We start from the raw sequence: 27,213 nt of genomic DNA, 5'->3' as shown, positions 1-27,213 counted from the left end.
TGGGGAATATAAACCTGGATATGCGTATGGAAATGTCAAGACGCACAAGCCTGGAAACCCACTTCGGCCAATCATTAGCCAGATACCCACACCCACGTACAGACTGGCGAAGCGACTCAACGGCCTGCTGACTCCTTATGTTCCTTGCGCCTTCAGCCTGAAGTCTCCAAAGGAATTTGTGGACTTACTGCGGGGCGCACGGGCCACAGGGATAAGAGCCTCGTTGGACGTAGAATCGCTGTTTACCAACGTACCTGTGGACGAGACAATCGGAATGATAGCCGACAGAGTGTATCGTGATCCAGCCTGTACTCCTCTTGACATGCCAGAAAGTATTCTGAGGAAACTACTCCAAGCTTGTACTAAAGAGGCACCCTTCTTGAGCCCGGATGGGCACATGTATAAGCAAGTAGATGGGGTCGCCATGGGTTCTCCCCTAGGTGTCCTGTTTGCAAACTTCTACATGGGTACCATCGAGCAAAAAGTCTTAGTCGACATGAACTTGAAACCGGCCATATACTGCAGGTATGTTGACGACATTTTTACACAGGTACCTGATGTCAGACATCTGCAGGAGCTGAAGGAGGCATTTGAGCAGAGTTCCGTGCTGCGTTTCACTTACGAGACGGAAAAGGATGGGAAGCTGCCTTTTCTAGATGTAACAGTCATGGAAAAGGGCGGAGGTTTCCACACTGCAGTCTACACTAAGGAAACAAACATAGGAATGTGCCTAAATGCCAACAGCGACTGCCCTGACAGGTACAAGAGGAGTGTTGTTAACGCATACGTCGACCGTGCTCTCAGCCACAGCTCAGAATGGAAGCAAGTCGACGAAGAACTCTGTAGGGTAAGGCAGGTCCTAGTCAATAACGGCTTCTCCAATGGTTTCATCGAAGACATCATAAGAAGGAAAGTGAAAAGCCATGCAACCTCCGAAGAGACAACTAACACAACACCTATACCCCCTATTAGACTATTTTACAGGAACTTCTTTTCCACAGCTCATAAAACGGAGGAAAGGGTCCTGAAAGATATTGTTAATAGAAACGTTATCCCTACAGACAAAAATCAGAGGATACAACTGACGATTTACTATAAAACCAGAAAAACGGCCAGCCTACTCATGAGAAACTCTCCAGACACAAAACAGAACGCTTTAAAAGAGACTAACGTCGTCTATGCCTTCAAATGCCCACTTGGGGACTGTAAGCTCCAAAAAACCCAGTATATAGGCAAGACAACAACATCTCTTTCTAGGCGTTTAACGATGCATAAGCAACAGGGCTCCATTAAGGAACATATAATCTCTTCCCATAACCAAACCATCGCCAGAGAAATCCTAGTAAACAACACAGAAATCATTGATAGATACAGCGATAGCAGGCGGCTTGACGTTTGCGAGGCACTACACATCAAGAAGTCAACACCAGCAATCAACAGCCAATTATTGCACAACTATATTCTACCCACCTCAAGACTCCGCTCCAATATAGAAGCATCAAGAAATATGGACCAATAGGCTTTCTACAAACACTTCTATTCAATACCCATTGTTTCTGTTCTGTCTTGTGTTGATACTTTTAATACCCTATTAATATCCCCTATTGTTCTGTCTTGTGTTAATGCCACATCACCCTTCCCACCTCACTCAAATGTAGATATAAAATCAGAGAAACGCAAGTTCTAATCAGTTGTGTATTTGTGAAGTCTTTGAAAATGTAATAAGTTTTACGAAACGCGCCCGTGTCGCGTCAGACTAGAAATAAAAATGAATTTTGGAGAAGTGATTTTTGATTTACCTCCAACAGTGAAGCGTAATGTACGAAAGATTGAGAAAATTCGTGTTAGAATTATTAATCTTACTTTTTCGGCCATATTTAATAATATATGTCTACAGGAAAGACTGCTACCAAAATATACTAATATATATATATATATATATATATATATATATATATATATATATATATATATATATATATATATATATATATATATATATATATATATATATATATATATATATATATATATATATATATATATATATGTATATATGGAAGGGAGTACTACCTCTGGCTGGAAGAAGGGGGACCCATAACCTCAGAGGAAACCACACATAACGCATTGGAGGGATTGTAGGTCCCCTCCAATACAGTTTCTGTGTGCTTTTCTCCTATCACCCACTTCCTTTTTTTTTTTTTTGCTTTATTGTGTATTTAAAGGTTACAAAACATACAAGACAAATGCCTAAAGGTTATGGATCTCTTGAAGCTCCTCCGCTTCCGGACAGGAACCGAGGATGCAGCAAGCATTTCCCCTCTGGATCGCCACACTAAGGCGCTGAAACAATAAACTGGAAGCCCTTGGGTCTCTAGAGACGTCAGTGAGCTTGGAACCCAATTCCTAAGAAATCCCAAGGCACTCTTGCCCCAGGGGCCATGCGTCTCAGACGCTAAGGGAACAAAAAGGTATTGACCTTTCAGTCGCCTGTACTTGAGTGATTTTGCTGTTTTCCTGTGGTTGGCCGCCCCACCTGCTTGATCAGCTCCGAAGTGGACATAGGTGTCAGCCAGGGTGGATACACATGTGTAGTCCCGCACCAACTGTCTACCCTCCTTCTGTGAGTATAGGGTGATGCCATCAGGGCGAAGTGCGGGGAAATCCGGGTTTTGGGCCCCTAGGATGCGAGGTTCTCTCTTCGCTGGGCACCTAGCTGAGACGAGGCTTCTCTTGATGTCATTGACCTCGTTGTGTATATATATATATATATATATATATATATATATATATATATATATATATATATATATATATATATATATATATATATATATATATATATATATATATATATATATATATGTCGTACCTAGTAGCCAGAATGCACTTCTCGGCCTACTATGCAATGCCTGATTTGCCTAATAAGCAAAGTTTTCCTGAATTAATATATTTTCTCTAATTTTTTTCTCATGAAATGATAGAGCTGCTCATTTCATTATGTATGAGGTAAAAAAATTTTTATTGGAATTATAATTAACGTAGATATATGACCGAACCTAACCAACCCTACCTAACCTAACGTAACCTATCTCTATAGGTTAGGTTAGGTTAGGTAGCCGAAAAAGTTAGGTTAGGTTAGGTAGGTTAGGTAGTCCAAAAACAATTAATTCATGAAAACTTGGCTTATTAGGCAAATTGGGCCTTGCATAGTAGGCTGAGAAGTGCGTTCTGGCTACTAGGTACGACATATATATATATATATATATATATATATATATATATATATATATATATATATATATATATATATATATATATATATATATATATATATATATATATATATATATATATATATATATATATATATATATATATATATATAAGTATATTTTGGTAGCAGTCTTTCTTGTAAAAGCATGTTGTTAAATATGACCGAAAAAGTAAGATTAATAATTCTAACACAAATTTTCTCAATATTTCTTATGTTTCTTTTTACTGTTGATGGTAATTGAAAAATCAATTCTCCAAAATTCATTTTAATTTCTAGTCTCACGCGACACTTGAACACGTTTCGTAATAACTTATTACATTTTCAAAGACTTTAGTTTACACACACACACAACTATAACCTGCAAACACTAAACAGAGTTTAACTATGCTAATATTTAAACAGCTTTTGTCTTATATACTCGCATTTGGGTGAGGTTATATGTTACAACAGTTGTGGATGAGGTAAACAAACTTTCAACACAAGACAGAACACGGTTCAATGGGTATAGATGAAAGGGAAGAATGGAAGTAACTGCAAAGGGCCTATTGGCCCATATTTCCTCTTGATGCTTCTATATTGGTACGGAATCTTGAAGTGGGAAGAATATAGTTGTACATTAATTGGCTGTTGATTGCTGGTGTTGACTATTTGATGTGTAGAGCCTCGCATGTCAAGCCGCCTGCTATCGCTGTATACATCGATGATTTCTGTGTTGTTTGTTATGACTTCTCTGGTGATGCTCTGGTTGTGGGAAGAGATTATATGTTCCTTAATGGAGCCCAGTTGCTGATGCATTATTAATCGCTTGGAAAGAGATGTTGTTGTCTTGCCTATATACTGAGTTCTTTGGGGCTTACGGTCCCCAAGTGGGCAATTCAAGGCATAGACGACGTTGTTCTCTTTTCAAGCGTTCTGCTTTGTGTCTGGAGAGTTTTTCGTGAGTAGGTTGGCCGGTTTTTTGGTTTTATAGTAAATCGTCAAAACTGATTTTTGTCTGTAGGAATAAAGTTTCTATTAACAATATCTTTCAGGACCCTTTCCTCCGTTTTATGAGCTGTGGAAAAGAAGTTCCTGTAAAATAGCCTAATAGGGGGTACAGGTGTTGTGTTAGTTTTCTCTTCATCGTCAACAGTTTCTGTGTGTTTTTCTCCTACCACCCCCTTCCTTTTGTTTTTGTTTTTTTGCTTTATTGTTTATTTAAAGGTTACAAGACATACATTGGTTGATACAAAAAATGCCTAAAGGTTATGGATCTCTTTAAGCTTCTCCGCTTCCGGACATGAACCAAGGACGCAGCAGGCATTTCCCCTCTGGATCGCCACACTGAGGCGCTGAAACAAAAAAAATGGAAGCCCTTGGGTCTCTGGTGACGTCAATGAGCTTGGAGCCCAATTCCTTGAGAAATCCCAAGGCATTCTTGCCCCCGGTGCCATGCGTCTCAGACGCTATGGGAACAAAGAGGTAATGACCTTCCAGTCGCCTGTACTTGAGTGATTTTGCTATTTCCATGTGGTTGGCCACCCCACCTGCTTGATCAGCTCCGAGGTGTACATAGGTGTCAGCCAGGGTGGATACACATGTGTAGTCCCACACCAACTCTCTACCCTCCTTCCAAGAGTATATGGTGATGCCATCAGGGCGAAGTGCGGGGAAATCCGGGTTCTGGACCCCTAGGATGCGAGGTTCTCTCTCCGCTGGGCACCGAGCTGAGACGAGGCTTCTCTTGATGATGTCATTGACCTCGTTGTGTCTTGCATGCCAGCCTTTCACAATGCAACCCATGCAGTCCATATTGGTTTGCCTCCACCCTGTTGCAAATACACTTGTATTCAGTGTGAATTGGGGCACCAAGGCGGAGGGCCACTGATACACGAAGGGATTCTGGATCTAGGCGCGTGCCCATTGCCGACATGGGTACTGCCAGAAGGAAGTCTCCTGCATGGGAGGCACGCACTGCTCTGAAGCGGGATTTCTCCTTGTGTGATGTTGCGGCGCTGAGCATGGCATCAGCTACTTTTTCCACTAGTGGGTGGTCCTAGCCGGACTGTTTGTGTTTTTTTGTTGGCTCTATAATGGTTGCTGGGGTTGCAAGAACATCCCACAGATTTGAACATTCAGTGAAAGCAGGATCGTGTATTCCTGCTGAATCTCTCAGGGTTGCAGGAAAGATATCTCTGATGAGGTCGTGTGATGTATGGGAGGAGGAAAGAAAGGCTGGTAGAGCAATCTGGGAGGCTGTGCAGACACCAAAGCCTCCGAGTCATATATATATATATATATATATATATATATATATATATATATATATATATATATATATATATATATATATATATATATATATATATATATATATATATATATATAAAAATATATATATATATATATATATATATATATATATATATATATATATATATATATATATATATATATATATATATATATATTATATATATATAAGAAGGATTAAGACAGGGTTGATATATATATATATAAATATATATATATATAAATATATATATATATAAATATATTAATATATATATATATATATATATATATATATTTATATATATATATATATATATATATATATATATATATATATATATATATATATATATATATATATATATATAGACTATATATATAGAGAGAGAGAGACTTCGTGACAACCCATCAACATGGGATCAGGGAGGGTAAATCTTGCCTTACAGGTTTGCTAGAATTCTACGATCAGGTGACAAAGATTAAGCAAGAAAGAGAAGGATGGGCGAATTGCATTTTTTTGGACTGTCGAAAAGCCTTTGACACAGTACCCCATAAAAGGTTGATGCAAAAGCAGGAGAAACAGGCAGGAGTAACTGGTAGGGCGCTCCAGTGGATAAGGGAGTACCTAAGCAATAGGAAACAGAGAGTTATAGTGAGGGGTGAGACTTCAGAATGGCGTGAAGTCACCAGTGGAGTCCCACAGGGCTCTGTGCTTGGACCTATCCTGTTTCTGATATACGTAAATGATCTCCCAGAGGGTATAGACTCATTCCTCTCAATGTTTGCTGACGATGCCAAAATTATGAGAAGGATTAAGACAGAGGAGGACAGCTTGAGGCTTCATGAAGACCTGGACAAGCTTCAGGAATGGTGGAACAAATGGCTGTTAGAGTTTAACCCAAGCAAATATAATGTAATGAAGATAGGGGTAGGAAGCAGGAGACCAGACACAAGGTATCACTTTGGAGATGAAATACTTCAAGAGTCAGAGAGAGAGAAAGACCTGGGGGTTGATATCACGCCAGACCTGTCCCCTGAAGCTCATATCAAGAGGATAACATCAGCATCATATGCCAGGTTGGCTAACATAAGAACGGCCTTTAGAAACTTGTGTAAGGAATCTTTCAGAACATTATATACCACATATGTCAGACCAATCCTGGAGTATGCGGCTCCAGCATGGAGTCCATATCTAGTCAAGCATAAGAATAAACTGGAAAAGGTTCAAAGGTTTGCCACCAGACTAGTACCCGAGCTGAGAGGTATAAGCTACGAGGAAAGACTATGGGAATTGAACCTCACTTCGTTGGAAGACAGAAGAGTTAGGGGGGACATGATCACCACATTCAAGATTCTCAAGGGAATCGACAGGGTTGATAAAGACAGGCTATTTAACACAAGGGGTACACGCACTTGGGGACACAGGTGGAAACTGAAAGCTCAAATGAGCCACAGAGATATTAGAAAGAACTTTTTTAGTGTCAGAGTAGTTGACAAATGGAATGTATTAGGAAGTAATGTGGTGGAGGCTGACTCCATACACAGTTTCAAGTGTAGATATGATAGAGCCCAATAGGCTCAGGAACCTGTACACCTGTTGATTGACGGTTGAATGGGACCAAAGAGCCAGAGCTCAACCCCCGCAAGCACAACTAGGTGAACATGTGATGGACATGTGTGTACACACACATGTCCATCACAGCAGGGTGTTCAGTACAAAGGAAACCTCAGTTGTGCAGACCTGACAACAGCCAAAAACGCTCATATGGAGTCACCCTGCAGCCATGGAAGGAAGGTAAATAGGTCGTATGGAATTACATGTGAGCATCTACATTGGCTGATACCTATTTACCTTACAGTACAGTTGAGGGAGGTGGCGCAGCTACCTTCAGGGAGACCCAGAAAACCAACAAGTATAGAGATCTAAAATGTTGTTTCAGGTTCGTGTCGATAGGCTCTGAGACTCTGGAAGCCTGCGGTAAATGTGCACTGAAGTTCTTTAAGGAGCTGGTCGAGGAACTCATTGGGAAAACTAAAGACCCATGAGCGGCCAGTTTCCTGTTCCAGCGCCTCAGTGTCGCAGTTCAGAGATGAAATGCGTGCTGTATCCTGGGTATGCACCCAACCTCCGAGGAGCTGGATAAGGTCTTCGAACACTGATTATTATATATATGTGTGTTCTCTGTAAACTGTAGCAGTAAAAAAAATATCATTAAACAAAATATATATAAAAAATAATAGGGGTGGTTGGAGAAGAAAAGATTAAAGTGTATCTGAGAATCCACAAGGTTTTTCTCTAAGTACTGTTTATTTTCTTCTTCGAGGCTGTGGGTCCCTACAATTGCACCAGAGGTGGTACCCATATTATATATATATATATATATATATATATATATATATATATATATATATATATATATATATATATATATATATATATATGTATATATATATATGTATATATATATAAATATATATATATATATATATATATATATATATATATATATATATATATATATATATATATATATGTGAGAAAGCTGCATGAACGCGCAAGCCATATATCACTAAGAACTCTTTGACCCGGCCGGGTCAAAGAGTTCGAATCCTGGCCGGGTCAAAGAGTTCTTAGTGATATATATATATATATATATATATATATATATATATATATATATATATATATATATATATATATATATATATATATATATATATATATATATATAAATATATATATATATATATATATATATATATATATATATATATATATGTCGTACCTAGTAGCCAGAACTCACTTTTCAGCCTACAATGCAAGGCCCGATTTGCCTAATAAGCCAAGTTTTCATGAATTAATATATTTTCTCTATTTTTTTTCTTATGAAATGATAAAGCAACCCATTTCATTATGTAAGAGGTCAATTTTTTTTATTGGAGTTAAAATTAACGTAGATATATGACTGAACCTAACCAACCCTACCTAACCTAACCTAACCTATCTTTATAGGTTAGGTTAGGTTGGGTAGCCGAAAAAGTTAGGTTAGGTTAGGTTAGGTAGGTTAGGTAGTCGAAAAGCAATTAATTCATGAAAACTTGGCTTATTAGGCATATCGGGCCTTGCATAGTAGGCTCAGAAGTGAGTTCTGGCTACTAGGTACGACATATATATATATATATATATATATATATATATATTGTCGGGGTCCACCGTAAGAGGGGCGAGTAACAGTATACCCAAGTACACTCACCGTAGCCCTGCGGGTCTTCACTCTATCCTCGCGGCGCCACTGTACGCCAGGAGGGTATCCCAGTCAATCCCAACCTGCCGCTGATCGAGAATGAATGAGAACACATCTTGTTCTCTTAACTGCTGTGTGCCCGCCCCAACAAAAGGCTCTACTACTAACCACAAGGTCGCCAACTGGTGTTTCCCGTGTCAAGTAACATGTCAGTGGTTTTGTTGAATTGTGGTAACAGTGGCAAGAGCACACTCAATAGGTCTGCTATCAGGCAGGTATTTATTTCTATCACTCTATCTCCTTTCACGTATAATATAGCCACAAGATATATGGAGGGGATGATACAAACGCCAAGGTATTTTGTGTTTTACTTAAAACTCAAGACATCACATAATTATATCAATAAGCAAACATCTATTTCAAGCGAAAGTCGCTCGTTCTCACAAATAATCAGGAACTCGCCAAGCTGGCAATGCTCCCCCACACGTCAATGTCAAAATCAGCTGGGAGTCGCCCCCCTCACTGCGTGATCTCTTACTGCACTTGTTTGTTGACGCCTGTTTCTTTAAATTCTCAAGGATCACTAAATGTTCAAACAACACAATATCTGCGACAATAGCAATAGAACGTAAATACTTCGCTGCACTGATCTTGAGCTCAATCAAACATTTCTATATTAATGAACACAATAATTCACTATCATGGTATAACACTCTGCACTTCATTTAATGATAACGAATGCAAGTATATATTACTGGAGTTCTCAGTAATTCCTTTCGTAGGCGAATATTCAATTGATCACTGCACACATGAGTGGTTATTCAATACACAAGCATAGACATATATATGTATAGATAAATCATAGATATCAATAATAGTAATAATATAGTTACTGGGCACATAGCCTAACACCAAATACTGGTACATTTATATATATATATATATATATATATATATATATATATATATATATATATATATATATATATATATATATATATATATATATATATATATATATATATATATATATATATATATATATATATATATATATATATATATATATATATATATATTCTCTCACTAAATGATCATATTAAAGTCTCATGAAAGACATTATCAACACAGAAAATTCATCAATTACTCCGGGTGCCTGCACACACCAATAATAATTATAGATACCGTGAGTGCTCTATGTAGCCCCGCTCTGCACACTTGTGCCTTACTGTGACATAGGTGAGCCTTGCTCACGACATACAAAATACTCTGGCTAAATACCCACCTCAAGACTCCGCTCCAATATAGAAGCATCAAGAAATATGGACCAATAGGCTTTCTACAATCACTTCCATTCAATACCCATTGTTTCGTGTTCTGTCTTGTGTTGATGAAATTAATACCCTATTAATGCCACCTCACCCCATCCACCTCACTCAAATGTAGATATAAACAAATCGGAGATGTGTAAGTTCTATTCAGTTGTGTATGGGTAAACTAAAGTCTTTAAAAATGTAATAAATCTTACGAAACGCGCTCAAGTGTCGCGTCAGACTAGAAATAAAAATGAATTTTGGAGAATTGATTTTTGAATTACCACCAACAGTGAAAAGAAATGTATGAAAGATAGAGAAAATTCGTGTTAGAATTATTAATCTTACGTTTTCGGTCATATTTAATAATATATGTCTACAGGAAAGACTGCTACCAAAATATACTAATATATATATATATATATATATATATATATATATATATATATATATATATATATATATATATATATATATATGACCGAAAAAGTAAGATTAATAATTCTAACACGAATTTTCTCAATCTTTCGTACATTTCGCTTCACTGTTGGAGGTAAATCAAAAATCAATTCTCCAAAATTCATTTTTATTTCTAGTCTGACGCGACACGAGCGCGTTTCGTAAAACTTATTACATTTTCAAAGACTTTAGTTCACAAATACACAACTGAATAGAACTTACGCATCTCCGATTTTATATCTACATTTGAGTGAGGTGGAAGGGGTGATGTGGCATTAACACAAGACAGAACAAGATGTGGTATTAATAGGGTATTAATTTCATCAACACAAGACAGAACAAGAGTATTAATAGGGTATTAATTTCATCAACACAAGACAGAACACGAAACAATGGATATTGAATAGAAGTGTTTGTAGAAAGCCTATTGGTCCATATTTCTTGATGCTTCTATATTGGAGCGGAGTCTTGAGGTGGGTAGAATATAGTTGTGCAATAATTGGCTGTTGATTGCTGGTGTTGACTTCTTGATGTGTAGTGCCTCGCAAACGTCAAGCCGCCTGCTATCGCTGTATCTATAGATGATTTCTGTGTTGTTTACTAGGATTTCTCTGGCGATGGTTTGGTTGTGGGAAGAGATTATATGTTCCTTAATGGAGCCCTGTTGCTTATGCATCGTTAAACGCCTAGAAAGAGATGTTGTTGTCTTGCCTATATACTGGGTTTTTTGGAGCTTACAGTCCCCAAGAGGGCATTTGAAGGCATAGACGACGTTGGTCTCTTTTAAAGCGTTCTGCTTTGTGTCTGGAGAGTTTCTCATAAGTAGGCTGGCCGTTTTTCTGGTTTTATAGAAAATCGTCAGTTGTATCCTCTGATTTTTGTCTGTAGGGATAACGTTTCTATTAACAATATCTTTCAGGACCCTTTCCTCCGTTTTATGAGCTGTGGAAAAGAAGTTCCTGTAAAACAGTCTAATAGGTGGTAAAGGTGTTGTGTTAGTTGTCTCTTCAGAGGTTGCATGGCGTTTCACTTTCCTTCTTATGATGTCTTCGACGAAACCATTGGAGAAGCCGTTGTTGACTAGGACCTACCTTACCCTACAGAGTTCTTCGTCGACTTGCTTCCATTCTGAGCTGTGGCTGAGAGCACGGTCGACATATGCGTTAACAACACTCCTTTTGTGCCTGTCTGGGCAGTCGCTGTTGGCATTTAGGCACATTCCTATGTTCGTTTCCTTAGTGTAGACTGCAGTGTGGAAACCTCCGCTCTTTTCCATGACTGTTACATCTAGAAAGGGCAGATTCCCAAGGAAAGGGCAGCTCTGGAAAAGGATCCTCACCCCATCCACCTCACTCAAATGTAGATATAAACAAATCGGAGATGTGTAAGTTCTATTCAGTTGTGTATGGGTAAACTAAAGTCTTTAAAAATGTAATAAATCTTACGAAACGCGCTCAAGTGTCGCGTCAGACTAGAAATAAAAATGAATTTTGGAGAATTGATTTTTGAATTACCACCAACAGTGAAAAGAAATGTACGAAAGATAGAGAAAATTCGTGTTAGAATTATTAATCTTACGTTTTCGGTCATATTTAATAATATATGTCTACAGGAAAGACTGCTACCAAAATATATATATATATATATATATATATATATATATATATATATATATATATATATATATATATATATATATATATATATATATATATATATATATATATATATATATATACATATATATATATATATATATATATATATATATATATATATATATATATATATATATATATATATATATATATATATATATATATATATATATATATGTCGTACCTAGTAGCCAGAACGCACTTCTCAGCCTACTATGCAAGGCCCGATTTGCCTAATAAGCCAAGTTTCCCTGAATAAATATATTTTCTCTAATTTTTTTCTTATGAAATAATAAAGCTACCCATTTCATTATATATGAGATCAATTTTTTTTTATTGGAGTTAAAATTAACGTAGATATATGACCGAACCTAACCAACCCTACCTAACCTAACCTAACCTATCTTTATAGGTTAGGTTAGGTTAGGTATCAGAAAAAGTTAGGTTAGGTTAGGTTAGGTAGGTTAGGTAGTCGAAAAACAATTAATTCATGAAAACTTGGCATATTAGGCAAATCGGGCCATGCATAGTAGGCTGAGAAGTGCGTTCTGGCTACTAGGTACGACATATATATATATATATATATATATATATATATATATATATATATATATATATATATATATATATATATATATATATATATATATGTATATATATATATATATATATATATATATATATATATATATATATATATATATATATATATATATATATATATATATATATATATATATATATATATATATATATATATATATATATATTTTGGTAGCAGTCTTTCCTGTAGACATATATTATTAAATATGACCGAAAACGTAAGATTAATAATTCTAACACGAATTTTCTCTATCTTTCGTACATTTCTTTTCACTGTTGGTGGTAATTCAAAAATCAATTCTCCAAAATTCATTTTTATTTCTAGTCTGACGCGACACTTGAGCGCGTTTCGTAAGATTTATTACATTTTTAAAGACTTTAGTTTACCCATACACAACTGAATAGAACTTACACATCTCCGATTTGTTTATATCTACATTTGAGTGAGGTGGATGGGGTGAGGATCCTTTTCCAGAGCTGCCCTTTCCTTGGGAATCTGCCCTTTCTAGATGTAACAGTCATGGAAAAGAGCGGAGGTTTCCACACTGCAGTCTACACTAAGGAAACGAACATAGGAATGTGCCTAAATGCCAACAGCGACTGCCCAGACAGGCACAAAAGGAGTGTTGTTAACGCATATGTCGACCGTGCTCTCAGCCACAGCTCAGAATGGAAGCAAGTCGACGAAGAACTCTGTAGGGTAAGGTAGGTCCTAGTCAACAACGGCTTCTCCAATGGTTTCGTCGAAGACATCATAAGAAGGAAAGTGAAACGCCATGCAACCTCTGAAGAGACAACTAACACAACACCTTTACCACCTATTAGACTGTTTTACAGGAACTTCTTTTCCACAGCTCATAAAACGGAGGAAAGGGTCCTGAAAGATATTGTTAATAGAAACGTTATCCCTACAGACAAAAATCAGAGGATACAACTGACGATTTTCTATAAAACCAGAAAAACGGCCAGCCTACTTATGAGAAACTCTCCAGACACAAAGCAGAACGCTTTAAAAGAGACCAACGTCGTCTATGCCTTCAAATGCCCTCTTGGGGACTGTAAGCTCCAAAAAACCCAGTATATAGGCAAGACAACAACATCTCTTTCTAGGCGTTTAACGATGCATAAGCAACAGGGCTCCATTAAGGAACATATAATCTCTTCCCACAACCAAACCATCGCCAGAGAAATCCTAGTAAACAACACAGAAATCATCTATAGATACAGCGATAGCAGGCGGCTTGACGTTTGCGAGGCACTACACATCAAGAAGTCAACACCAGCAATCAACAGCCAATTATTGCACAACTATATTCTACCCACCTCAAGACTCCGCTCCAATATAGAAGCATCAAGAAATATGGACCAATAGGCTTTCTACAAACACTTCTATTCAATATCCATTGTTTCGTGTTCTGTCTTGTGTTGATGAAATTAATACCCTATTAATACTCTTGTTCTGTCTTGTGTTGATGAAATTAATACCCTATTAATACCACATCTTGTTCTGTCTTGTGTTAATGCCACATCACCCCTTCCACCTCACTCAAATGTAGATATAAAATCGGAGATGCGTAAGTTCTATTCAGTTGTGTATTTGTGAACTAAAGTCTTTGAAAATGTAATAAGTTTTACGAAACGCGCTCGTGTCGCGTCAGACTAGAAATAAAAATGAATTTTGGAGAATTGATTTTTTATTTACCTCCAACAGTGAAGCGAAATGTACGAAAGATTGAGAAAATTCGTGTTAGAATTATTAATCTTACTTTTTCGGTCATATTTAATAATATATGTCTACAGGAAAGACTGCTACCAAAATATACTAATATATATATATATATATATATATATATATATATATATATATATATATATATATAGATATATATATATATATATATAAATATATATATATATATATATATATATATATATATATATATATATATAAATATATATATATATATATATATATATATATATATATATATATATATTTATAAATATATATATATATATATATATATATATATATATATATATATATATATATATATATATATATATATATATATATATATATATATATATATATATATATATATATATATATATATATATATAGTACCTAATAGCCAGAACGCACTTCTCAGCCTACTATGCAAGGCCCAATTTGCCTAATAAGCCAAGTTTTCATGTATTAATTGTTTTTCGACGACCTAACCTACCTAACCTAACCTAACCTAACTTTTTCAGCTACCTAACCTAACCTAACCTATAAAGATAGGTTAGGTTAGGTTAGGTAGGGTTGGTTAGGTTCGGTCATATATCTACGTTAATTTTAACTCCAATAAAAAAATATTGACCTCATACATAATGAAATGGGTAGCTTTATCATTTCATAAGAAAAAAATTAGAGAAAATATATTAGTTCAGGAAAAATTGGCTTATTAGGCAAATCAGGCCTTGTATAGTAGGCTGAGAAGTGCGTTCTGGCTACTAGGTACGACATATATATATATATATATATATATATATATATATATATATATATATATATATATATATATATATATATATATATGTCGTACCTAATAGCCAGAACGCACTTCTCAGTCTACTATTCAAGACCCGATTTGCCTAATAAGCCAAGTTTTCATGAAATAATGTTTTTTCGTCTACCTAACCTACCTAACCTAACCTAACCTAGCTTTTTTTGGCTACCTAACCTAACCTTACCTATAAATATAGGTTAGGTTAGGTTAGGTAGGGTTGGTTAGGTTCGGTCATATATCTTTGTTAATTTTAACTCCAATAAAAAAAATTGACCTCATACATAGAGAAAAGGGTTGCTTTATCATTTCATAAGAAAAAAATTATAGTAAATATATTAATTCAGGAAAACTTGGCTTATTAGGCAAATCGGGCCTTGAATAGTAGGCTGAGAAGTGAGTTCTGGCTACTAGGTACGACATATATATATATATATATATATATATATATATATATATTTATATATATATATATATATATATATATATATATATATATATATATATATATATATATATTTATATATATAACTGAAAACTCACACCCCAGAAGTGACTCGAACCCATACTCCCAGAAGCAACGCAACTGGTATGTACAAGACGCCTTAATCCACTTGACCATCACGACCGGACAAAATGAGGTGATAGCCGAGGCTATTTGAACCACCCCACCGCCGGCACTCGGATAGTAATCTTGGGCATAGCATTTTACCAAATCACCTCATTCTTTGGGGCACACGTGAGGAACACAAATGCGAACAAGCCTGAATGGTCCCCAGGACAATATGCAACTGAAAACTCACACCCCAGAAGTGACTCGAACCCATACTCCCAGAAGCAACGCAACTGGTATGTACAAGACGCCTTAATCCACTTGACCATCACGACCGGACAAAATGAGGTGATAGCCGAGGCTATTTGAACCACCCCACCGCCGGCACTCGGATAGTAATCTTGGGCATAGCATTTTACCAAATCACCTCATTCTTTGGTAAAATGCTATGCCCAAGATTACTATCCGAGTGCCGGCGGTGGGGTGGTTCAAATAGCCTCGGCTATCACCTCATTTTGTCCGGTCGTGATGGTCAAGTGGATTAAGGCGTCTTGTACATACCAGTTGCGTTGCTTCTGGGAGTATGGGTTCGAGTCACTTCTGGGGTGTGAGTTTTCAGTTGCATATTGTCCTGGGGACCATTCAGGCTTGTTCGCATTTGTGTTCCTCACGTGTGCCCCAAAGAATGAGGTGATTTGGTAAAATGCTATGCCCAAGATTACTATCCGAGTGCCGGCGGTGGGGTGGTTCAAATAGCCTCGGCTATCACCTCATTTTGTCCGGTCGTGATGGTCAAGTGGATTAAGGCGTCTTGTACATACCAGTTGCGTTGCTTCTGGGAGTATGGGTTCGAGTCACTTCTGGGGTGTGAGTTTTCAGTTGCATATTGTCCTGGGGACCATTCAGGCTTGTTCGCATTTGTGTTCCTCACGTGTGCCCCAAAGAATGAGGTGATTTGGTAAAATGCTATGCCCAAGATTACTATCTGAGTGCCGGCGGTGGGGTGGTTCAAATAGCCTCGGCTATCACCTCATTTTGTCCGGTCGTGATGGTCAAGTGGATTAAGGCGTCTTGTACATACCAGTTGCGTTGCTTCTGGGAGTATGGGTTCGAGTCACTTCTGGGGTGTGAGTTTTCAGTTGCATATTGTCCTGGGGACCATTCAGGCTTGTTCGCATATATATATATATATATATATATATATATATATATATATATATATATATATATATATATATATATATATATATATATATATATATATATATATGTCGTACCTAGTAGCCAGAACGCACTTCTATGCCTACTATGCAAGGCCCGATTTGCCTAATAAGCCAAGTTTTCATGAATTAATTGTTTTTCGACTACCTAACCTACCTAACCTAACCTAACCTAACTTTTTCGGCTACCTAACCTAACCTAACTTATAAAGATAGGTTAGGTTAGGTTAGGTAGGGTTGGTTAGGTTCGGTCATATATCTACGTTAATTTTAATTGCAATAAAAAAAAATTGACCTCATTCATAATGAAATGGATAGCTTTATCATTTCATAAGAAAAAAAATAGAGAAAATATATTAATTCAGGAAAACTTGGCTTATTAGGCAAATCGGGCCTTGCATAGTAGGCTGAAAAGTGCGTTCTGGCTATTAGGTACGACATATATATATATATATATATATATATATATATATATATATATATATATATATATATATATATATATATATATATATATATATATATATAAGCCTATACTTGCATAAACCACAAGTGAAGATAAACAATCTTTGGACAACACCCACCAGTGGGACTCGAACCCAGAAAGCACAACTACCTTCCAGTAGCTGGCATAACTAGTATGCTTTAACCCACTACGCCATCAGACCTTACAAAAGAAGTAGATAGTTCGAGATATATATCTCAAACATCTCTACCTCCCGAAGGCACCAGATGAGTGAGGGGTCAGTCTGCATTTTTCGTCAAGCCACTGTCAATGTGAGAGAACTCGTGTCCAGCTTATAAGCCTATACTTGCATAAACCACAAGTGAAGATAAACAATCTTTGGACAACACCCACCAGTGGGACTCGAACCCAGAAAGCACAACTACCTTCCAGTAGCTGGCATAACTAGCATGCTTTAACCCACTACGCCATCAGACCTTACAAAAGAAGTAGATAGTTCGAGATATATATCTCAAACATCTCTACCTCCCGAAGGCACCAGATGAGTGAGGGGTCAGTCTGCATTTTTCGTCAAGCCACTGTCAATGTGAGAGAACTCGTGTCCAGCTTATAAGCCTATACTTGCATAAACCACAAGTGAAGATAAACAATCTTTGGACAACACCCACCAGTGGGACTCGAACCCAGAAAGCACAACTACCTTCCAGTAGCTGGCATAACTAGTATGCTTTAACCCACTACGCCATCAGACCTTACAAAAGAAGTAGATAGTTCGAGATATATATCTCAAACATCTCTACCTCCCGAAGGCACCAGATGAGTGAGGGGTCAGTCTGCATTTTTCGTCAAGCCACTGTCAATGTGAGAGAACTCGTGTCCAGCTTATAAGCCTATACTTGCATAAACCACAAGTGAAGATAAACAATCTTTGGACAACACCCACCAGTGGGACTCGAACCCAGAAAGCACAACTACCTTCCAGTAGCTGGCATAACTAGTATGCTTTAACCCACTACGCCATCAGACCTTACAAAAGAAGTAGATAGTTCGAGATATATATCTCAAACATCTCTACCTCCCGAAGGCACCAGATGAGTGAGGGGTCAGTCTGCATTTTTCGTCAAGCCACTGTCAATGTGAGAGAACTCGTGTCCAGCTTATAAGCCTATACTTGCATAAACCACAAGTGAAGATAAACAATCTTTGGACAACACCCACCAGTGGGACTCGAACCCAGAAAGCACAACTACCTTCCAGTAGCTGGCATAACTAGTATGCTTTAACCCACTACGCCATCAGACCTTACAAAAGAAGTAGATAGTTCGAGATATATATCTCAAACATCTCTACCTCCCGAAGGCACCAGATGAGTGAGGGGTCAGTCTGCATTTTTCGTCAAGCCACTGTCAATGTGAGAGAACTCGTGTCCAGCTTATAAGCCTATACTTGCATAAACCACAAGTGAAGATAAACAATCTTTGGACAACACCCACCAGTGGGACTCGAACCCAGAAAGCACAACTACCTTTCAGTAGCTGGCATAACTAGTATGCTTTAACCCACTACGCCATCAGACCTTACAAAAGAAGTAGATAGTTCGAGATATATATCTCAAACATCTCTACCTCCCGAAGGCACCAGATGAGTGAGGGGTCAGTCTGCATTTTTCGTCAAGCCACTGTCAATGTGAGAGAACTCGTGTCCAGCTTATAAGCCTATACTTGCATAAACCACAAGTGAAGATAAACAATCTTTGGACAACACCCACCAGTGGGACTCGAACCCAGAAAGCACAACTACCTTCCAGTAGCTGGCATAACTAGTATGCTTTAACCCACTACGCCATCAGACCTTACAAAAGAAGTAGATAGTTCGAGATATATATCTCAAACATCTCTACCTCCCGAAGGCACCAGATGAGTGAGGGGTCAGTCTGCATTTTTCGTCAAGCCACTGTCAATGTGAGAGAACTCGTGTCCAGCTTATAAGCCTATACTTGCATAAACCACAAGTGAAGATAAACAATCTTTGGACAACACCCACCAGTGGGACTCGAACCCAGAAAGCACAACTACCTTCCAGTAGCTGGCATAACTAGTATGCTTTAACCCACTACGCCATCAGACCTTACAAAAGAAGTAGATAGTTCGAGATATATATCTCAAACATCTCTACCTCCCGAAGGCACCAGATGAGTGAGGGGTCAGTCTGCATTTTTCGTCAAGCCACTGTCAATGTGAGAGAACTCGTGTCCAGCTTATAAGCCTATACTTGCATAAACCACAAGTGAAGATAAACAATCTTTGGACAACACCCACCAGTGGGACTCGAACCCAGAAAGCACAACTACCTTCCAGTAGCTGGCATAACTAGTATGCTTTAACCCACTACGCCATCAGACCTTACAAAAGAAGTAGATAGTTCGAGATATATATCTCAAACATCTCTACCTCCCGAAGGCACCAGATGAGTGAGGGGTCAGTCTGCATTTTTCGTCAAGCCACTGTCAATGTGAGAGAACTCGTGTCCAGCTTATAAGCCTATACTTGCATAAACCACAAGTGAAGATAAACAATCTTTGGACAACACCCACCAGTGGGACTCGAACCCAGAAAGCACAACTACCTTCCAGTAGCAGACGAAAAATGCAGACTGACCCCTCACTCATCTGGTGCCTTCGGGAGGTAGAGATGTTTGAGATATATATCTCGAACTATCTACTTCTTTTGTAAGGTCTGATGGCGTAGTGGGTTAAAGCATACTAGTTATGCCAGCTACTGGAAGGTAGTTGTGCTTTCTGGGTTCGAGTCCCACTGGTGGGTGTTGTCCAAAGATTGTTTATCTTCACTTGTGGTTTATGCAAGTATAGGCTTATAAGCTGGACACGAGTTCTCTCACATTGACAGTGGCTTGACGAAAAATGCAGACTGACCCCTCACTCATCTGGTGCCTTCGGGAGGTAGAGATGTTTGAGATATATATCTCGAACTATCTACTTCTTTTGTAAGGTCTGATGGCGTAGTGGGTTAAAGCATACTAGTTATGCCAGCTACTGGAAGGTAGTTGTGCTTTCTGGGTTCGAGTCCCACTGGTGGGTGTTGTCCAAAGATTGTTTATCTTCACTTGTGGTTTATGCAAGTATAGGCTTATAAGCTGGACACGAGTTCTCTCACATTGACAGTGGCTTGACGAAAAATGCAGACTGACCCCTCACTCATCTGGTGCCTTCGGGAGGTAGAGATGTTTGAGATATATATCTCGAACTATCTACTTCTTTTGTAAGGTCTGATGGCGTAGTGGGTTAAAGCATACTAGTTATGCCAACTACTGGAAGGTAGTTGTGCTTTCTGGGTTCAAGTCCCACTGGTGGGTGTTGTCCAAAGATTGTTTATCTTCACTTGTGGTTTATGCAAGTATAGGCTTATAAGCTGGACACGAGTTCTCTCACATTGACAGTGGCTTGACGAAAAATGCAGACTGACCCCTCACTCATCTGGTGCCTTCGGGAGGTAGAGATGTTTGAGATATATATCTCGAACTATCTACTTCTTTTGTAAGGTCTGATGGCGTAGTGGGTTAAAGCATACTAGTTATGCCAGCTACTGGAAGGTAGTTGTGCTTTCTGGGTTCGAGTCCCACTGGTGGGTGTTGTCCAAAGATTGTTTATCTTCACTTGTGGTTTATGCAAGTATAGGCTTATAAGCTGGACACGAGTTCTCTCACATTGACAGTGGCTTGACGAAAAATGCAGACTGACCCCTCACTCATCTGGTGCCTTCGGGAGGTAGAGATGTTTGAGATATATATCTCGAACTATCTACTTCTTTTGTAAGGTCTGATGGCGTAGTGGGTTAAAGCATACTAGTTATGCCAGTTACTGGAAGGTAGTTGTGCTTTCTGGGTTCGAGTCCCACTGGTGGGTGTTGTCCAAAGATTGTTTATCTTCACTTGTGGTTTATGCAAGTATAGGCTTATAAGCTGGACACGAGTTCTCTCACATTGACAGTGGCTTGACGAAAAATGCAGACTGACCCCTCACTCATCTGGTGCCTTCGGGAGGTAGAGATGTTTGAGATATATATCTCGAACTATCTACTTCTTTTGTAAGGTCTGATGGCGTAGTGGGTTAAAGCATACTAGTTATGCCAGCTACTGGAAGGTAGTTGTGCTTTCTGGGTTCGAGTCCCACTGGTGGGTGTTGTCCAAAGATTGTATATATATATATATATATATATGTTGTACCTAGTAGCCAGAACGTTGTACTCGGCCTACTATGCAAGGCCCGATTTGCCTAATAAGTCAAGTTTTCCTGAATTAATATATTTTCTCAAATTTTTTTCTTTTGAAATGATAAAGCTACCCATTTCATTATGTATGAGGTCAATTTTTTTTATTGGAATTAAAATTAACGTAGATATATGACAGAACCTAACCAACCCTACCTAACCTAACCTAACCTATCTTTATAGGTTAGGTTAGGTTAGGTAGCCGAAAAAGCTAGGTTAGGTTAGGTTAGGTAGGTTAGGCAGTCGAAAAAACATTAATTCATGAAAACTTGGCTTATTAGGCAAATCGGACCTTGCATATTAGGCTGAGAAGTGCGTTCTGGCTATTAGGTACGACATATATATATATATATATATATATATATATATATATATATATATATATATATATATATATATATATATATATATATATATATATATATATATATATATATATATATATCTTTATATATAAAAATTGGGGTTCAGATGGACCGACATGAAATGAAATTGGACCTGGGAAAACACGTGACCGTTGCTGCTCCAGACAGACCAAGTCTACCCCCAAAAATAACCTTTATATTACTAAACAAAACTTCTTTAAGTTTTGAGTTTTAAAAGAGTTGAGCACCACTTTCAATATTGATTTTGTCAACATGGCCGAGGAAGAGACAGCAATATCGCGGAGGCGCTGGTAAGAACGTATTATTATTCAAAACAGTCGCGTCTGCTTACCTTTATCGTGAACGTAGACAACTTAGTGAGGATGAGAAAAAGGGGAAGAATATGCAGATAATATTTTCTATCTGCGAGGAGGTGAGGGTCTGGGCGTTGTGTTAGATGAGCACATAAAAGCAAGAGCAAGTAATCGTTGATTGTTAGTAGAGCAATACCAGAGTGTGACGAATATTAATAGAGAGACGAACATTACCAGAGTGTGACGAATAGTACCAGAGTGTGACGAATAGTACCAGAGTGTGACGAATAGTACCAGAGTGTGACGAATAGTACCAGAGTGTGACGAATATTAATAGAGAGACGAACATTACCAGAGTGTGACGAACATTACCAGAGTGTGACGAACATTACCAGAGTGTGACGAATAGTACCAGAGTGTGACGAATAGTACCAGAGTGTGACGAATAGTACCAGAGTGTGACGAACATTACCAGAGTGTGACGAATAGTACCAGAGTGTGACGAACATTACCGGAGTGTGACGAATAGTACCAGAGTGAGACGAATAGTACCAGAGTGTGACGAATAGTACCAAAGTGTGACGAATAGTACCAGAGTGTGACGAATAGTACCAGAGTGTGACGAATAGTACCAGAGTGTGACGAATAGTACCAGAGTGTGACGAATAGTACCAGAGTGTGACGAATAGTACCAAAGTGTGACGAATAGTACCAGAGTGTGACGAATAGTACCAGAGTGTGACGAATAGTACCAGAGTGTGACGAATAGTACCAGAGTGTGACGAATAGTACCAGAGTGTGACGAATAGTACCAGAGTGTGACGAATAGTACCAGAGTGTGACGAGCAACACAAGAAAGTGGGACGAGCAGCACAAGAGAGAGCGACGAGCAACACAAGAGAGAGCGACGAGCAACACAAGAGAGAGCGACGAGCAACACAAGAGAGTGGGACGAGCAACACAAGAGAGAGCGACGAGCAACACAAGAGAGTGGGACGAGCAACACAAGAGAGTAGGACGAGCAACACAAGAGAGAGCGACGAGCAACACAAGAGAGTGCGACGAGCAACACAAGAGAGAGCGACGAGCAACACAAGAGAGAGCGACGAGCAACACAAGAGAGTGCGACGAGCAACACAAGAGAGAGCGACGAGCAACACAAGAGAGAGCGACGAGCAACACAAGAGAGAGCGACGAGCAACACAAGAGAGTGGGACGAGCAACACAAGAGAGTGGGACGAGCAACACAAGAGAGAGCGAAGAGCAGCACAAGAGAGAGCGACGAGCAACACAAGAAAGTGGGACGAGCAACACAAGAGAGAGCGAAGAGCAGCACAAGAGAGAGGGACGAGCAACACAAGAGAGAGCGACGAGCAACACAAGAGAGAGCGAAGAGCAGCACAAGAGAGTTGGACGAGCAACACAAGAGAGAGCGACGAGCAACACAAGAGAGAGCGAAGAGCAGCACAAGAGAGTGGGACGAGCAACACAAGAGAGAGCGACGAGCAACACAAGAGATAGCGACGAGCAACACAAGAGAGAGCGACGAGCAACACAAGAGAGAGCGACGAGCAACACAAGAGAGTGGGACGAGCAGCACAAGAGAGTAGGACGAGCAGCACAAGAGAGTGGGACGAGCAACACAAGAGAGAGCGAAGAGCAGCACAAGAGAGAGCGACGAGCAACACAAGAGAGAGCGACGAGCAACACAAGAGAGTGGGACGAGCAGCCCAAGAGAGTGGGACGAGCAACACAAGAGAGAGCGACGAGCAGCACAAGAGAGTAGGACGAGCAACACAAGAGAGAGCGACGAGCAACACAAGAGAGAGCGACGAGCAACACAAGAGAGCGACGAGCAACACAAGAGAGTGGGACGAGCAGCACAAGAGAGAGGGACGAGCAACACAAGAGAGAGCGACGAGCAACACAAGAGAGAGCGAAGAGCAGCACAAGAGAGTGGGACGAGCAACACAAGAGAGAGCGACGAGCAACACAAGAGAGAGCGACGAGCAACACAAGAGAGAGCGACGAGCAACACAAGAGAGAGCGACGAGCAACACAAGAGAGAGCGACGAGCAACACAAGAGAGAGCGACGAACAACACAAGAGAGAGCGACGAGCAACACAAGAGAGAGCGACGAGCAACACAAGAGAGAGCGAAAATCAGCACAAGTGAGTGGGACGAGCAGCACAAGAGAGTGGGACGAGCAACACAAGAGAGAGCGAAAAGCAGCACAAGAGAGTGGGACGAGCAGCACAAGAGGTGCTACGAAGAGTGCGACGAACAGCACTCTTCGTGTTTTACCACTGCACCTCAGAGATTTATCTACCTCTCTCTTTCCCCTCTCTTCAAACATCCTCCCTCTCCTCCTTTTTATTTCCCTCTCTTCAAACATCCTCCCTCTCCTCCTTTTTATTTCTCTCTTCAAACATCCTCCCTCTCCTCCTTTTCATTTCCCTCTCTTCAAACATCGCCTCTCACCTCCCTTCTTCCTTTTCTCACCTTTATCTTTTTCTCTTTGTGTCTCAGGAAATGTAATACTGAATTCCTGTTCATAATTTTTTAGTTACGAAATCTAGGGAATCATCGTATCATCTTTCACCTAATTCGTAACAGGAGAGTCACTACTGACTCTACTACACCAACCCGTTCTCGCACTTTCTTATAGTTGTTACGGACCCGAGTCCAGCGTCCTAGCACGGAGCAGTGACGACAACGCCATCTGCCAGTCTGCTCCCGAAACTCCCTCCAAATGGACAGCGCCATCTAGTGAGGACAGGATATACTCGCCACAGGTGCTGGATTCCCGTCTTGATCAGCTCATAACATAGCCGCTGCTGACCTCTGGTGAGGTGGCGCTTAGACAGCAACGCCATCTATGGAGTGGATAGGTGGGCGTTTGTGTCTAAGCCTGTAAGTGAGGTGCCCTAGAGTGTCCCTAGTACTGATGACGTGTCTGATTACAGAGTCGACCTGGGACTGCTGGATTGGACGGTGGATGAGTCTACCCATGGCAGCCAAAGTCTCTCCATGTGTTTGCTGCAGAAGCTGTGAAGTCACCCGTCGGACGAACACTGTTGAGTGTGTTAGCCTGCCTGTGACGTGGCAGTACCAGGAATCGTCTTATCTGGGGGCTGGCTGGTGGAAGAGACTACCCACTGTGGTGTGGAGAGAGGAGAGTGATCTGAGGAATCGCACGAGGCTCCTGCCTAGGGCTCGCAACCCTAGTATCGGTCGTGGAGTAGCCTACACAGTGGAGCTGATCGGAACCTGCCAGCTACAGGCTGGATTTGTGGTTGAAGGCCTCCACGACAGTGCACCCAGTGGGACTGTGATTTGGCTGGCCTGTAGCCAGGGTAGATTCGCTGAGAGAATCAGAGGATTCATCGTGGGCCACGACGAAGAGAACCAGGGCTACTCATCTTGAGCACCGTGGAGCATCCTGTGTCTTCAGAGGAAGACTAATTTGTATATAATAAGTGTAGTTATAGCAACCCCGCATGTGACTGTGATATATTTATGGTGGTGTTACCAATATATATACAAAAGCAGTGCATTTGTATCCCTTCCCCTTTAATTTAACTTGCGTTATGGAATGCACCCCTTGAAAGCCACTACTAGCTTGGGGCCGGATACCCAAACTCTAATAACATCAGAGAAGAACCCAGTTGCGACCCAATAGGGCCGTAACAATAGTCAATATTGGCTTATTAAATAAATGCATATGTGACATATTAATTTATTGTGAATATTTTAGTTTACCTTGATAAGCTTTATAGAAAACACCGACTTACCTAACCTTTTTAGTATCTTAAGATAAGCATCTTATTGCTTCTTAATTACAATTATTACTTAACAAATTATAGGTATAGGTTAAATAATAATTGTAATTACAAAGCAATAAGATGCTAATCTTAAGATACTAAGAAGGTTAGGTAAAGTCGGTGTTTTCTATAAAGCTTTTCAAGGTAAACTAAAATATTCACAATAAATTAGTATGTCACATATGCACTTATTTAATAAGCCATTATTACCTATAAGAAAGTGCGAGAACGGGTTGCTACACTGCTGTCTCGGACCCTGACGAATAATAAGTCCAATAATACCGACCCTGTACCCCAAACCATTCAACCTGCAAAATTGAAGGAGACTAGACGCATGCGTCTCTGTTTCTCTGTCTATGTATGTGTCGCTGTATCCGTCTTTCTCATTATCTCTGTATCTGTCTCTCCATCTCTGCCTGTATGTTTCTGATTACTGCTCTCTGTCTATTTGTATATAATTCATTTATCGGTCTCTCGATATATTTCTTTGTTTCGGCTTTCCTTTCTGTCTGTCTGACTTTCTGCCTCTCCATGTCATTGTCTCTCAAGACGTTAACCAAATCCTGCTCTCTGAGCCAAGGTAGAAAGTTAAAAGTTAGCGAATCTTTTTCCTCTTCTACGGATGATACTCGTAAGCTTACTTGAATAACTCCTGGCTAAGTCTGGAGGACTTTGGGATTATGTCCACGGCGCAGCATGCTGATATCGTCTTTATTTTTCAGTGCTCATGCTTAAATTTTTTATTTTCATTATGTTTTTACGTAATAGTTAATTTAAAACAGTTGATATATATCTATTCAAAT

At 39.2% G+C, this 27,213-nt stretch overlaps 1 protein-coding gene across 1 annotated transcript in view; it reads left to right on the top strand.

The window, feature by feature from the left end:
• Positions 1 to 24,371, top strand: part of LOC123747606 (trichohyalin-like) — a 47,199-nt gene extending 22,828 nt beyond the window's left edge. Inside the window, exon 2 of the mRNA XM_069335244.1 lies at positions 23,415 to 24,371. Coding sequence (XP_069191345.1) covers positions 23,415 to 24,371 — 957 coding nt within the window. The remainder of the gene's footprint in view (positions 1 to 23,414) is intronic.
• Positions 24,372 to 27,213: the final 2,842 nt, after the last annotated feature.

The sequence above is a fragment of the Procambarus clarkii genome, chromosome 4 (assembly GCF_040958095.1).
Source record: "Procambarus clarkii isolate CNS0578487 chromosome 4, FALCON_Pclarkii_2.0, whole genome shotgun sequence".
Taxonomy (NCBI): Eukaryota; Metazoa; Arthropoda; class Malacostraca; order Decapoda; family Cambaridae; genus Procambarus; species Procambarus clarkii.
The sequence above is the reverse complement of the archived record's forward strand: the minus strand, read 5'-3'. Positions and strand labels throughout refer to the sequence as shown.